The sequence below is a fragment of the Echinops telfairi genome, unplaced genomic scaffold (assembly GCF_000313985.2).
Source record: "Echinops telfairi isolate 266 unplaced genomic scaffold, ASM31398v2 ScPeMD7_7458;HRSCAF=8496, whole genome shotgun sequence".
In the NCBI taxonomy this organism is placed as follows: domain Eukaryota; kingdom Metazoa; phylum Chordata; class Mammalia; order Afrosoricida; family Tenrecidae; genus Echinops; species Echinops telfairi.
In genome coordinates, this window is record NW_022111358.1 from 1,564,805 (window position 1) to 1,579,896 (window position 15,092).

General features: G+C 44.4%; 2 protein-coding genes across 2 annotated transcripts in view; one reads left to right on the forward strand and one right to left on the reverse strand.

Annotated features, from left to right (window-relative positions):
- Positions 1-12,480, reverse strand: part of RPA1 (replication protein A1) — a 57,880-nt gene extending 45,400 nt beyond the window's left edge. The window contains exons 1-4 of the mRNA XM_013005737.2: positions 12,395-12,480; positions 2,122-2,172; positions 995-1,073; positions 135-243 (exon numbers count right to left, since the gene is read on the reverse strand). Coding sequence (XP_012861191.2) covers positions 135-243; positions 995-1,073; positions 2,122-2,172; positions 12,395-12,427 — 272 coding nt within the window. The 5' untranslated portion in view covers positions 12,428-12,480. The remainder of the gene's footprint in view (positions 1-134; positions 244-994; positions 1,074-2,121; positions 2,173-12,394) is intronic.
- Positions 12,481-12,741: 261 nt separating this feature from the next.
- SMYD4 (SET and MYND domain containing 4) overlaps positions 12,742-15,092 on the forward strand; it is a 46,152-nt gene continuing 43,801 nt past the window's right edge. Inside the window, exons 1-2 of the mRNA XM_013005738.2 lie at positions 12,742-12,927; positions 13,931-14,076. Coding sequence (XP_012861192.1) covers positions 13,943-14,076 — 134 coding nt within the window. The 5' untranslated portion in view covers positions 12,742-12,927; positions 13,931-13,942. The remainder of the gene's footprint in view (positions 12,928-13,930; positions 14,077-15,092) is intronic.

Here is a 15,092-nt window from a genome sequence, read left to right on the forward strand (position 1 = left end):
GTCACACATTTCTCAAAGTTCAACATTGCCTTCTTGATACCAAATTGAACTTTGGCATGCAAGGAACTTCCCTTTCTAAAAATCAGAGCTCTTGTTCTATGCCTGAAGAAAGTACGAGAAAACACATCACATACCTTCCATCTCTGAGCGTGTTCACAATAAACCGGTTAATCTGGCAAATACAGTTGCTGGACAACTGTTCTTCTTCCACTAGAGGGTTCAACTGTGTGGCCAACATGAACGCTGGAAGGCAGAGAGAGCATGTTAGCCGCCAAGCCTCTGTGCCCTCGGCACCGGACAGTCAATCACACCAGTGCTGGCACGGGAACGGCATGCCTTTTAGGCCGTCCCGGAGCTCAAACCCAGTCATACCCTGGGTAAGGGGACACACGGCGGTTCCCGTGTATTAAACAGCTGCTGCTGGTCTTAAATGTCATGTACGATGGAGCTTCAAAAAGTTCACGGAAAAGCAGAATCAAGAAATAATGGAGTTTTCCCACAAACTCTTTTGAACCCCCCTTGTATTTCTTAAAGTGCCCAAAACAATTTTTTCTACCATTTAGAGTTCATGCCTGGGGCCAGGGGAGGAGGACTACAGGAAGCATTTCACATTGTGACTAGAGATGGCTAGTAAGCACCTATTCTGCCAATTCCTTCCTTTCTCCTCTTTTAAAGCATCAAACACAGAAATAAAAATAAACCCCCACAAAGGCAAGTATAGGACAGCTAACCCATCATATCCACGGAATGTCAATATCACCCTGAGGGAAATTAATCAGAAAAAACAGGGAGCACCAGTTAGAGAAAATTAATTAAGCCAAGTGGCAGCTTCCACCCTATGCAGTCTATTGTTAGCTGCAATCCTGCCTGAATGAACTGCAGAGCCAAGCGAATCTAAGGCTGTTGGAATGTCCCAAATCCCCGCGACTCCACGTGTGAGGGGGCTGGTCGGGCTGAAATACTCACAAGCCCCTCGTTCACGGGGCGTACTCACAGGACAGGGTATTCACGCCGTCGCTCATCAGCAGCCGGTAGCGGGGGGGACTGTTCCCCGTGACAATGGGACGGATGTTCTAGGACAGAAAATGGGATTCGTTAAGCAGGTCATCTGCCTAGTGCCAGGGGGCAGTAAACCTAAGCGGCAGGGGAGCGGGTCTGGCGTTAGCTCAACGCAAACTGAGCTGCCCGCCCATTCTCATGCCACCTATGTCCCAGTGAAAGAGAACAAAAATGTGACGATTCTCCCATACAACCTCCCTCCACTCACACTTTGCAGATCAGAAGATCAGGTGCCAATACTTCTGGTTCTTTCTTCTCTAACTCAAACTTGACTGAAAGCCCCCCCACCCCCAAGTACAGACAATAATGTACCTGTTATAAGCAAGGTGTTGGGTAGGAGAGGCTGAAATACAAAATGAGCCACCCAATTCTTATCCTGACGGGGCTTATAGTCAGTTTGGGTATGGAGACAGAGGTGCCAGAGAGAGGCAAGACATTTATCCCACTTTGCAGGTGGTCAGAAAATGATTTCTGAAAGAAGTGAAATACTGCCTAAAAATAGAAGGGGACTAGGAGTGAGCTGGGCCCAATGAGGACACTATCAGGCCCCTTCCTCGGGCTATCTGAAAGTACCATCAGGATTCTGCTTGGTTTTGTGGGTTTTTTTTTTTCTTTCATTTAATTGCCAATAAGTTTGAGAACTCTTTTAAGTGAACGATGTGAGTGAAAAATTTTAAGCAAAGTGGTGCATTTTAGTGCGCTCTCTCTCTCTGCTGTATAAAAGGTAGAATTGGAGGAGACAAACCTAAGGGCAGGAAGGCCAATTAGGAGGCAATTGTCAGGATGCCACAGCATCCATCAACTGTGGAAAGAAAAGCAAGGCAGGCAGTGCCTTCGAGCTGAACCTCTCAAGGTCTAACTCTGGCTAACATTTTTTTACAGTCTGCCTCCTCTATCGGACTACAATGTAGATTGAATGTGTCTTTGTGACAACAGAAGAATTTCCTAAAGCTAGCAAATCCATATGCCCTTCATCAAAACACAATTTCCAGTGAAAACTGTTTTTAAAACGTTTGCCATGAACACACACACACACACACACACACACACACAGGTACTCACAATGACTTGGAGGACAGGTTTTATGGATGTATCTCCCTGCTGCATGATGGCCTGAAAGAGCAAAAATCGATTCTTGTGAGATAGGCACTTGGCTCTCCCGCAGCATCATCCGCGTGCACATGGTGAGTTTTAAATCTCATCACTCACTCAACAGTTTTAAAATCTGCTTTTGTAAAACAGAGTAACTGGCAATTAGCTTTCTAGTTAGTTTTCTTAAAGGTCAGCACTTGGAGGTGACCATGAGAAAAACTGAGGGCAGTGATGCCCCCGTGGGAAAAGCCCATCTCCCCCGGGGGAGTCTAGGGTATCAAGGTCAGCCACCAGCTGTCTTGTCAGCAGAGGGCTATGTGTTAGTATGAGGCCAAACGGGTCTCAGCAGATGCCAGGCTAAGTCGTTATGAAGAAAGGCCTGGCAACCTGTTTGTAACCATCAGCCAGGGAAAATCCAATGGACCACAATGGTCTGATCCACAACCATTCATGGGGTGGGGAGGGACAGGACAGGGCAGCTTTGTATTCTGTTGTGCCTGGGCAACCATGAGCTGAGGCCAACTCAGCAGCAGGTAACAATCAGAAAACTCAAAAATAATGATCGTTAAAAAACTAGGTCTGTCCAACTTGTGCTTCTTGCCATGTTGAAATAAACATCCTATTAGCCCGTCTGACCATACTAACAAAATTGGGACAAAAACATGAGCTGTTTCAAATTCCATGCGACCTGTAGCGCATGCTCGTGATCCCTGAGAGAGGGAGGGAAGAGAGGGGAGCCCCCCAAGCACGCTGGCATTCTGCAGCTGTCCTGAGGGCAGTTCAGGGAGGGAGGGGCCGCACAGAACTCAGAAGTCCTGTTGCTTCAAGGCACAGAACAGAGTTGAAGGAGGCAAGAGTTTGAATTTTGTGGATGCGGGATACCAGAGAAGAGAGAGCTACACAGGCTGAGCGCCAATAAACTATGCAAGGGTCACCTTGAGCCTCCGCCAACTGCTAACTTTTGCATACACAATTTAGAATGAGGCTCCAAAAGGCCAGGCAAAACCTTTCCAGGAACTGAACAGTTAGCAGCGCTCACACAGCTGGCATATATATATATATATGTCTAGGTGCTGCCCAGCTGCAGGGGCAAGAAGTCACTGAGCAGAGACTCCAGGAAAGCTGTGCCTGAGAAGTGGGACTGAACAAACGAGGAAGTCAGAGCTAATCCAGATCCACCATCTCAAATGGAACACACTGACCCAGCGAGTCAATTAGGAGCCTGCTAGAAGAGTTCCAAACTTTTTAAAGAAATACACACAATCCAGACACTGGATAATGTGACATACTAGCCATCATCTAATAAAAATCAAAATCACCAGACACAATAAAACCTTAGGAGAGCACTTCTCAAACTGCAATCTGAGGACTCCTACGGGCCCAAGACCTTGTAGACAGTCCATAAAATCAAAACTGCTTTCATCATAACAAGACTTTGTTCCGTTCCCTCTCATTCGCCCAAGACAATAAAAATTGGCTGAGAGACGAGTCAGACCGTCTGATGGCAGCACTGTTGACCACCGGCCCGCTAGAGGAAAACCGTGTCATGTTCCAATAACACAGCAACTCGTCTATGCTCATGGAACTTGAAGTTAAGAGCCGCTACGTCACGAACATAGGAGCTGCGGTACCGTCAACAGAATGTGACGTGTGTTACACACAGATGACTCCACAGCCCTGGCTGACCTTGCCAGGGTTTTGTGGTATGCACCTGGTACCAACACCAACTAATCCCCAGGCAGCATCTCCCTCCATGTGAACGTTGGACTCCAAAATAGAGTGGTGTGATGATTCTCTGAAAATTCCTGGTTTGTCCTGGGACACCTGTGGCGACACGGCCCTGGGGATGTAAGACATGGTGGGGTAAGTGACCAGTGCCTAGCACAGCTACCATGCGAGGACTCATCACTGCCTTGAACTTGAGTGTGCGAAGGCCAGGGGTAGATCAGTTCCTCTGGAATGTCCTTGAGGAAGCACTGAAAATGACTTATCCCACCCCCGGGGACACACATGTTTAATGTTCTCGGTAACTGTTAGCATGAAGCGCAATTTTACCTGAAAGAGCAAATGGCCAACTATCATTATTCAGATTTGGCAATTTAACTGATATTTTCTTAAGAGTAAACAAAGTGGGGGGACAGGGAGGGAGGGGAAAAATGAGGAGCTGATACCAAGGGCTCAAGTAGAAGAAAATGTTTTGAGAATGATGATGGCAACCAATGTACAAATGTGCCTGACACAATGGATGGATGGATTGGGATGAGTTGTACGAGCTCCCAATAAAATGATTTTTTTTAAAAAGGAAAACAAAGTGAAACTGTTTTCCAGGAAAACAACTAATAGTTGTTGCCAGCAAGAAAACTAGTTTTCTTTTCTGTTTTAAAACTACAGTTTTCAAGGGAAAACCAGAACTTCAGCAAAGGGAGGCACCATCATAAGCTTACCAATACTTAAAAAGAGTTTGCTGATGCTGCCAGTTACAATAGTAGTAAGTCCCCATTTTTTATATCAAAGGAAATATGCCAATACTTTAGATCTGCACAACTCTGTATTAAAATATATATATAGGTAAAAGATCCACTCACAATGTAAAATAGGAGGGGAAAAAACACCACAAAATTATGTGTAAATTATTAAATATAGGATTCAAGAGGATCTGGGTTAGGACAAAGCAAGTTAAGTTTGAGTCTGTTCTTATTTCAAATTTGATGCTTTCCATGGAGGAGTTTCTAATCTTTAAAAATATTGCATTATAAAATTACTTATTTTGGTGAGTGATTTTTTTTTTGGGGGGGGTCCCTTTAAATTTTATAACCAGGTAGAAATTTATGACTCTAGACCCCCTGTGACCTGACACATTTATCTAAATAAAAAATGTTTCTACTCTTAAAGGGGGTGGGGAGTGGCAGAGGAAAAGGCAATATAGACCAAACAAATAAAACCACACCTTGTGCCATCAAGTTAAGTTCCAACTCATGGAGACCCCGCAGGTTACAGAGCAGAGCCCCTAAAAAGTAGCCTCCTTAGAACCTCGATCGGATTCATCTCGGCCATAGGTTTGACTTGTTTTTTAAAATCTTCATGAAGTGGATCATCAGACCTTTCTTCTGTGGTGCTAACGTACTTAGTGCACTGCCAGCTCCCACTACACAGACCCGTAAAGCTGAGTCCCACTGCCCCTGTGTATCCCTAAGGCTGGGCTGCAAAACCTGAATGGGAGCAGAAAGCCTCATCTTTCTCCAGGGAAGCAGCTGGAGCTTTCTAACTCTGACCTTGCAGTTAGCAGCCCAATACATAACTCACTATAGTCCTCAACGACACTTCGTGGTACCAACAGGTGAGTGAAATCACCAACCTCCAGGTCAGTAGCTGAGAATAAACAATTTGTACTACCCAGGAACCACCAGAATGAGGAGCTAATATTTGCTGTCTACAAGTAAAAAAAAAAATGGGAAAAGACAAATATTATTAAAATCAGACAAAATAGACTTCAGGACAAGGAATCGTGTCAAAGATAAAAAGGGACGTTCAATAATAATTAAAAGGCCAATTCTGCACCAAGACAGGAAAATGCTAAATGTGTGTACCTAACAAGAGTTCCAAAACACACAGAGAAAAATCTGACAGAACTGAAAGGAGAAATAGACAAGTCCACAATTATAATTGGTGATCGATTTCAGTATTTTCTCAGTAATTGACAAGGCAAAGACACACACACACACACACAAAGTAAAAATAAGTGGCTTGAACCATGTGACCTAACATAATACTTGTGAACAGCATACTTTAAGTGCACCTGAAACATTCAGCAAGTTTACCAAGTGATTGTGATGAAGTTTTAATAATTTACTGTTCAGGGTTTGAAATCATGCAATGTGCATTCTCTGATCACACGATACAGGTTGGAAATCAATAGCAATGCTAACTAGAAGACTCAAATATTTGAAAATTAAACAACACATTTCTAAATAACCCATCTATTAAAGGAGGAAACCACAGGGAAATCAGGAAATATCCACTGAATGAAAATACAATAAAACTTACAGGATGTAGAAAAACGCTTAAAGGGAAAATTATAGATTTTAATGACTGTAGCAGACAAGGTCCAAAATCAATTATCTAAGTTTCTGCTTCAAAATGAACAAATTAAACTCATATATGTGAAAGGGAAAAAATGAGAGACCCAATGAAACAGAAAACCGGAAAGCAATAAGAGAAAAAAACCAAAACACTGAACCAAAAGTTGGTTCTTAGAAAAGCTCAATAAAATGGATAAACTTCTAACCGGTCTGGTACTCTGACTCTGATAGTCACACAATCAGAAAAAAAAAAAGGAAAAATCAGCTAACAGTTGCTAGATGCTGCTGGGTAGATTCTGACATATACCACAAACTATGGAACAACCTTGATAAAATGGGTAAACTGCTTGAAAAAGACCTAAGCTGCCTAGTATAAAAAATAAAGAAAATCCCACTGAAAAGCTAAATAGCTCTGAATCCACACTGAAGAAAGTGACTTCTTAGTATTTCAACAGAGAAAACCCTAGCCCCATGGTTTACTGGTGACTTATAACACTTAAGGTGAGAAAGACAGACTGAAATATATATGTGTACACATACAGACTACATTACTTCAGGATTTCCGACTCATTTTCTGATACTAGGCTTACATATGATTTACTTGCACGGGGGAGAATGATCTGTATACCATACATTCCAAAACTTTAAACTTAAATGGATATAAAGGGTGACATTTCATTTTCCCTAAATGAAGTTTGAGAAAAGTCGGAAGTAACCTACAGTGTGCTGGAAAGCAAAGCCCTGGGAGGGAGGGGAAGAGGGAGGAAGGAGCAGATGGGAACTATGATGAGAGTGGCCTGCACCTTGAGAGGGAGATGGTTAGGTGGTGCATACATCTTAAAACTCCTCAAACTATACACGCGAGTATTTTGTTGTAAGTAGATTAAACTCAAGGTGATTAAAAACAAAAGAAAAAGCAGTTGATTTTAGAGAATGGAGTCGAGGGTAAGTGGGACAGAAGGTTGACAATTTCCTTAAACGCCTTTCTGCTCTACTGGCTCTTAAAACCATGTGCCTGTATTACCTTTTATACCTCTTCTAATTTAAGGTGCATTGTACCAAGTGCAAAATGTACTCTTTTGGGACATGTAGCATGACATAAGCACTGATAATAAAACTGCTTCTCATTTTCCAAATTATATAAACCTTATTATTGTGGAATAAAAACACAGAGGACGCACGGCCAGTTCCTGTTTCGGGTGATGCTTTCTAACTGGTGGTGGTGGCGGCTGCACATCACGAGAATGCAATGCCAGTACACTTAAAATGGTTCCCATGAGAAGTTCTTGTTTTAATTGGTTCAGTCCTGAGTACCTAGATATATATTTTTTTAATCATTTCATTGGGGGCTCATACAACTCTTATCACAAACTATACACCCATTGTGTCAAGCACATTTGTACATATGTTGCCATCAACATCCTCAAAACATTTGCTTTCTACTTGAGCCCTTGGTATCAGCTCCTCATTTCCCCCCTCCCCCCTTACTCCCCTCCCTCGCGAACTCTTGATAATTTAGAAATTATTATTTTGTCATGTCTTACACTGTCCGACGTCTCCCTCCACCCACTTTTCTGTTGTCCATACCCAACGGAGAGGATTATATGTAGATCCTTGTGATCGGTTTCCCCTTTCTACCCCACCTTCCCTCCACCCTCCCGGTATCGCCACTCTCACCACTCACGGGTCCTGAGGGATTCATCTGTCCTGGATTCCCTATGTTTCCAGTTCCTATCTGTACTCGTGTACATTACTGAAGCCCAAATGAAGGTTGAGCATGATAGCGGGACAAGAGGAAAATAAAAGAACACAGAGGAAAGAACTAGGATGCAAAATAATAAGTTTTATAACATATATTTTACTCCCCCTGAACACACACAACCACCACCACCCACCAACAAAACACCACGATATGCAATCGTCAAAGGCAAATGAATTGGCAAGGGACCATCACCCGATAGATAAAGGGCTGAAAGTCTCGGCACTTAAGTTCTTCAACTGTAATCCAGGGGTGTGGACTACTGGTGGTCTCGGGGGTTGCTCTGGCCCTCTCACCACATCACATCGCCAGCAGTTAAGAGTCTTCCCTCCCATTGTGGGAGGGAGACAAGGCTTTCTGCTCCCGCCTGCAGTTACAGCAGCGGTTCTCAACCTTCTTAATGCCACGACCCTTTCATACAGTTCCCCATGTGGTGGTGACCCCCCCCCACCATAACAGTATTTTCGTTGCTACTTCATAACTGTCATTTTGCTGTTATGAATCATCATGTAATTATCTGATATGCAGGATGTAGTTTCATTGTTACAAATTGAACATCATTAAAGCACAGTGATTAATCACAAAAACAATCTGTAATTACCATATATACTTGTGTATAAACCGAGTTTTCAGCACATTTTTTATGCAGTTTTTGTGTTAAAATTAGGTGCCTTGGCTGATATTTGGGTCGGCTTATACTCAAGTAAATAAGGTATGTATTGTGAAATTTATTTCTAATTACAAATGATATTTTGTCTTTAAGCATGGTGTAGCATGGGTAACAATCTTAACAATAAACTGCATTGCTACATTTTGCGACAGTATGCATAAAAAGCCAACGACACTGCAAAGGTTGAGATACCTGTAGCTTCTTTCTCACCAGATCAGAAATTGTAGTCTTTGCAAGAGCACAACGAAGATAACCTTCCACAACAAGTCTACCAACACTGTAATTGTAATTCATGAAGTGTCATTTTACACCCAATACAGCTGCTTTCAACACAGCAGCTGCTTTCTACATAGTAGCTGCTCTCTACACATGTAACTGGTCAGCATAAGTACATTATGGCACCAACCCTGTCACATACACCTGTATCTGTACAGGGCATACGTGACGGGGTTGGCACGATGATGTCTCATGCTGGGTACTCACGTGGGCATATCTACACGTGGGCGGACCAATAGAGGAGCGGTGTCTCGGTTCCTCAGACCATCAGAAATAATGTGTTTTCCGATGGTCTTAGGCGACCCCTGTGAAAGGGTCCTGCGATCCCCAAAGGGGTCTCAAACCACAGGTTGAGAACCACTGATTTACAGCCTTGGAAATCTACCGAGGCAGCTCTACTCTGTCCTTGAGTTTTGCAAACACGGAGGTGATGATCAAAAACTACCGGAGAGGATCATTATAACTACAAATTATTGTGGCAAAGGACCTACCTGGTACACTGAAAAAAATAAATTAATATCAGTTCCTTCCCCTTTCTTTTTATAATCCAGTTACTTAATATACAAATACAATTTATTCTATTAATCACAGGAGTTCCATGTTATATCTTGCCCCAAAAGCTTTTGCTAATTTTTTTTCTTACTCTTAGATTTATCTGTGTCTTTTGCATAAAAATGGTACTTGTTTTAGTTGGTAATCAAAGGTTGACAAAGGTTCTCCACACACTGCCAAGACAGACAGACAGACAGACAGACACACACACATTTCCTTTCTTATTTGAGTAAACTCAAGTAGTAGTATTTTCAACTAATACTTTTAATGATGGAAATATTTCTAAAATTTTTTATACAAGTGGGGGGAAAATCACTACACAAATATAAGGAACTCCATGATGGTTCCTTTTAAGAGTGAACAATTCATAATTTTCTTATATAAAGGTGTGAGGTTGCCGCTATCAAGTGAACAAGGATGACAATCTGCCATCACTTTGCAGGTCTCAACAATCATGCACCCCCAATTCAGGTCAATATTGACTGGGCTTCACCAACTGTGCTCCCCCTCCTGGACTCCCCTAAGCTCCCCCTCACCCCCAGGCCTCACTACCCCTTTCTATTCACCACTGAAAGCTTATTCATGCAATTAACATATACTGCATACTTAGTAGCCCCAGAACTTGGAGCAGAGCAAGCAATTTCATGCTGAGCAAAAAGCCAAGTGGATTACTGGCACCTTGAACATGGCTGTGTAGGGAAAAACAGGAAGGAAGGGATACTGGGCAAACAACAAAATAAAGATAAAATGACATCTCTGATTGTAAAAAATAGGTAGCATCGGCAAAAGAGGTTAAGAATGGTCATACAACTAACTCCATCAATGTCACGGAATGGTACGAGTAGAAACTGTTCATTGTGTGTTTTGCTGCGCTTATGCTCAACAACAAGAAAACGAATAAAAGTTAAAAATAGGTAAGTGATTGGAGCAGGTACTATGTATGTATCAGGCACTGACGGGGTTAACCCCTTCAAGTCATCATTCTTTTCATCTTCCCACTAACCTTATGCAATAGGTACTTCGTATCTTTACCATCATTTTACAGAAGAGGAAAGAGGCAAAGAAAAACTTAATATCTTGCCCAAAGTTTCACAGCTAGTAAGTGAAGAAACTTACACCACCACCACCCCCCAAAAAAAACAACCAAAAAACACCCAACTCACTGCCAACACGTCCATTCTGACTGATGGCAACCTTATAGGGCTGAGTAGAACTGCCCCGTGGGTTTTCAAGGCTACACCTCTTTAGGGGAGTCGAAAGCCTTGTGCTTCTCCTGCTGAAAAAACCTGGGTACGCAAAATGTAATCTTACATTATAAGGGAAGTCAAAGAAAACTTCCCTGAGGAGGTCCCACTTGAGCTGGGATTTGAAGATGGTTAGTAGTGAGAAAGAGGATGAAGACGCCCTCAGGCAATAACAAAAACCAGCTTCTGCCTGCAAGTCCATTCTGACTCACGGCAACACTAGACTGCATAAGGCTTCTGAGGCTTTGCAGACCCTTATGGGGCGCAGACAGCTCGTCTTTCTCCCAAGGGGCAGCTAGTGGTTTTGAATGATCAAGTTTGCACCTAGCAGTGCAAGTCTTACCCCACAGGACCACTGAAGCTCCCTCCTTCATTCATGATGTAGTCAAACTCACTGCCACCGAGGTCAGTCTCCTAGTAGTCATCGTATAGGGCAGGGTAGCACTGCTCCTGGGGGTTTCTGAAACTGTCTTCACAAGAGTAGAAAATTTTCTTTTTCCCCCAAGGAGCAAGTGGTGGCTTTGAACTGCTGCTTTTGTGGTTAGCAGCCCAACGTGTAATCACCATGCCACCAGGGCTCCTGGTCCAACAAAAAAACCAAACTCACTGCCACTGAGTGCATCCTGGCTCCTAGAGACCCTAGAAGATAGGGCAGAACTAACCCTGAGTTTCTGAGACTACAACTCTTTAGGAGGAAAAAGCCCCAGCTTTCTCCCCAGGAGCATTTGGTGGTTTCGAACTGCTGACATGATTAGCAGCCCAACATGCGTAACCACTATGCCACCAGAGCTCCTTAGGGCTCCTGGCAGGCAGAATAAATGACTTTGGGGTGCCAAAGCCCCCCATTGATCTCTCTTCCTCACATTAGCATACTTACTGCTTTCACCCAACTACCCTCAGGTCAGCTGCACTGGAACCACTTATGAAGAAAACAAACATTGAAAGAGCAAGACTAAAGAATATACGGGTTTGCTTTGGAACGTGTTGAGTTTGAGATTCTTAGGTAGGCAGGCAGATCAAAGAGGTTAGTTTTCTATGTAAAGGCAGCTTCGGGACCAAGAAGGTGTGAATAACTGACACACAGCCGGATATGGGGTTCGCTTGGGAGAAGGCCTCCAAACTAAAGGGAGTTGAGTTACTGTAACCAACCGCAAGGAAGCGACGTTCTCGACCGTTGCAGAGCACCCAGTTATGAAAACGGAAAAGGAGCTCGCTGACGGAGGTGGCGACCAGGGCCCATCACTAACCTCATACAGATCTATTTCTACCGCGAACCGGGGATGGCTGGCTGAAGCGCGTGGACGAGTTAATGCGGCCAGGAAATTAACTAGCTGAAAGCAAACAAGGCCCAAGTTTGTCAGTGGAGCGGGGAAGGAGAAGAGACGGTGGCAGCGGCAGGGAGCAAAGAGTTTGGTTTGGGTTTGGTTTCGTAAGTAGGAAAACGTGAGCATGTTCAAAACACGATGGAAAAACCCTTCTTAAGGAGCAAGTAATGGACGAGACGGAACACCCCCGGCGCTTCCCCGCCGCCCTTTGCAAAGTTCTCTAGACCCACCCCCACGACACACACACGCACGCACACACACACACACCCCTGCACTCCGCACTCATCCAGACTCCCCGTCCCCCCTCCAGCCGGCTGGGCTCCCAGGAGCCTGCTCACCACAATGGCCCCTTCGCTCAGTTGGTTGGCCATGTCTCCTCGACGCTAGTTCCCGCGCTCCGGCTTCTCCCCGGACCCGACTCCGCTCCCGGGGTCCCGCGCGCTCCCACCCGATTGGCCCGAGGAGTTGCGCGCGCCACTCCGCCTCCGGACGTGCGTCGTCTCGGGGGCGGGTCCAGGGCTCTAGCAGCAACCGCATTGGCGGAGACGTGGCGTTCGGTCCACGTGACCCGCCCAAGGGCGCTTGGGCGTCGGTCACGTCGCGGGTGGGCGGGGCCTGGGGGCGGAGCGCCGAGCGGAGCCGCGCGCCAAGGGTGGCGCGGTTTCTCTTAACTAAGAACGCCTGTGGCCCAGTTCCCCGCGCTCTCCCGGCGAGTTCCCTGAACCTTAGGAAGGCCGAGTGGCCGCCCAGGAGAATTAGAGCTGCTAAATATAGACAAATCTGCAACCTGGTGACTTGAACAACCGACTGCTGAGGCTGCTGGTGCCAGGCCCTGAACTTGGCACTGTGTGGGGTGGGGAGGCGGCTGAAGGTAAATAAGACCCAGCTGCTGCCCTTTAAGGGGTGGGAGCACAGTCCGTCGGCAAAGTATCAACTGTGAGTAACCCAAACTAAAAGTAGAAACATACCCAGCCCCGTGGCTGACACAAAATGTACTGGAATCCCAGGTGGAAGGTCGCGAGGGCTTCCAGAAAGATGGGACCTGTGCACGGAATCTGGAAGGATGTGCCTGGTGTAGGCCAGGGAAGGGTAGGATGTTTCTGGCAGAACGAATGCCCTGTGCAAACATGTTGGAGAGCTGCAATAGCCTGGCAGTCTCGGGACAGGAGGTGGCCACGAATGAGTGGTTCGGTACGGTGAGATACAGAAGATGTACACCTGAGAATTAGGAAGCCCAGGCCCAAATAATACAGGGTTGCTACTGGCCCTCCGGGTTTTCTAGGAAGAGTATGGATGAGCTTAAGTACTGGCTGTTATCTCAGTGGGAAGGACGGATTGAACTAGTGGAAAACTGAGGTCGGGAAGACTAAGATAACAGAATCGCTTCCCAGCCTTTTGGCTAAGATGAAATGTAAAGACACCAGAACAAAAGTCAGACAAGAGGTGGTAAGGGCCTGAATGGGACAAATAAGCTGGGAATTGAAAGAGAAAACAGAACAACGTAAAAGAGAAATGTTTGTTACCTGAATAGTTGCTGGAATAAGGGAAGGAACAAAAAAATCTGGTGTTTCACAGGTTCTGACTTGAACACCTGGGGTGGACAGGGCTTCCAAGGGAAGAGCGGTGGTAGCTTATTCAGATTCATCATCGCCTAACTATCACCATGCTTGGAACCTGGAACTTAATAGACTTTCAGTTAGCTGAGTGAGTTGGTGTGAGAAAATGTAGATACTTCCTCAGACACAGAAGCCAACGCAACTGTTAGACCCAGAGAATTAATTTTGTTTCTTTCCCCTTGCTTGGATACGACCCTGATTTTCTGTCATTGTGCATTTATGGAACTCTGATCCCATATTATCTCACTCATTTTACAGATCCCAGGTGGCATGGATTTGCCTGTGGAAGAGTGGAAGTCCTACATACTCAGGAAGTGGTCTTTGCTTCCAGCGTCCGTTCGGGTCACAATTTCTATAGCAGAGACTCTGAGTGACGTCTTCCTTCAGTGTTCTCCACTTCTTCAGTAAGTGACTGCAAGTGATCTGAAAAAATTTATCTTATTTACTCTAAAGCCTCATTTTGTGAAAAGGATTACTTTTAGATTTTTCTATTTAAGTTGCATTCAGCAAGTTTTCTTGTTTCCACAGTCTTTCCTAATCCACAATTACAGACTTGATAAGGATAACTATTTAACTTTTGTGTGATTAAAATTATATTTAAATTGCTCAGACCCTTTCTCTAGTCACTAGTTTATGAACCTTACCATCTCCCAACTGGTTGCACATGCAAATTTATAAGTGCCCAAATTTGGAAAGGACCTTACAGGTCATATAATTCAACTCCGGTCATTTTCACACTCTCTTGACTGTATCTTCAGTAAGAAATATACTTTACATCACAACCTAATGCACACAAAGATATGCAGAAAACAGAATCTGGAGTTTTCTGAAACTTCATTCAGTAAATACTTATTGATCATCTGTGTTGTGCCAAGCACTATGCTAGATGCTTAGAATACTTCAATGAATAAAATATTCAGGGATTTTTACCTTTAATTTTAGCAAAGAGGAGCAGACAATAAACATTACAAATTATACAGCATGCTAAAAGTGATACATGCAATAAGTAAGAAAGTAGAACAAGCCAGGTGAAGGCAGTCAGGGCCTGGAGCAAGAATGCAAGGTGGTGGGGTATGTAGGGTGGGCAGGCTATGTCTGATTGAAAAAGGGAAACTTGAGCAAAGATTGGAGTTAAAGTAAGTAGCCAAGAGATGAGCCTTTCAGGCAAAGATTTGAGCAGAGACGTTAAATTAGGAATATGTCTGGCATAGCAAAGAGACTAACATGGGTGACCAGAGGGAGACTAACAAGAAAGAAGGTTAGAGATGTAATAGGGAAGCATGAGACATGGGGGAGAGCAGGTGGCTCCAATTATGTAGGCCCTTATCTTTTAACTCTTAAATAGGAAGCTATATTGCAGGGTGTGGTGGGCAGAATTTTCCAGACTCTCAACACACATACACACACACACACTCTTACT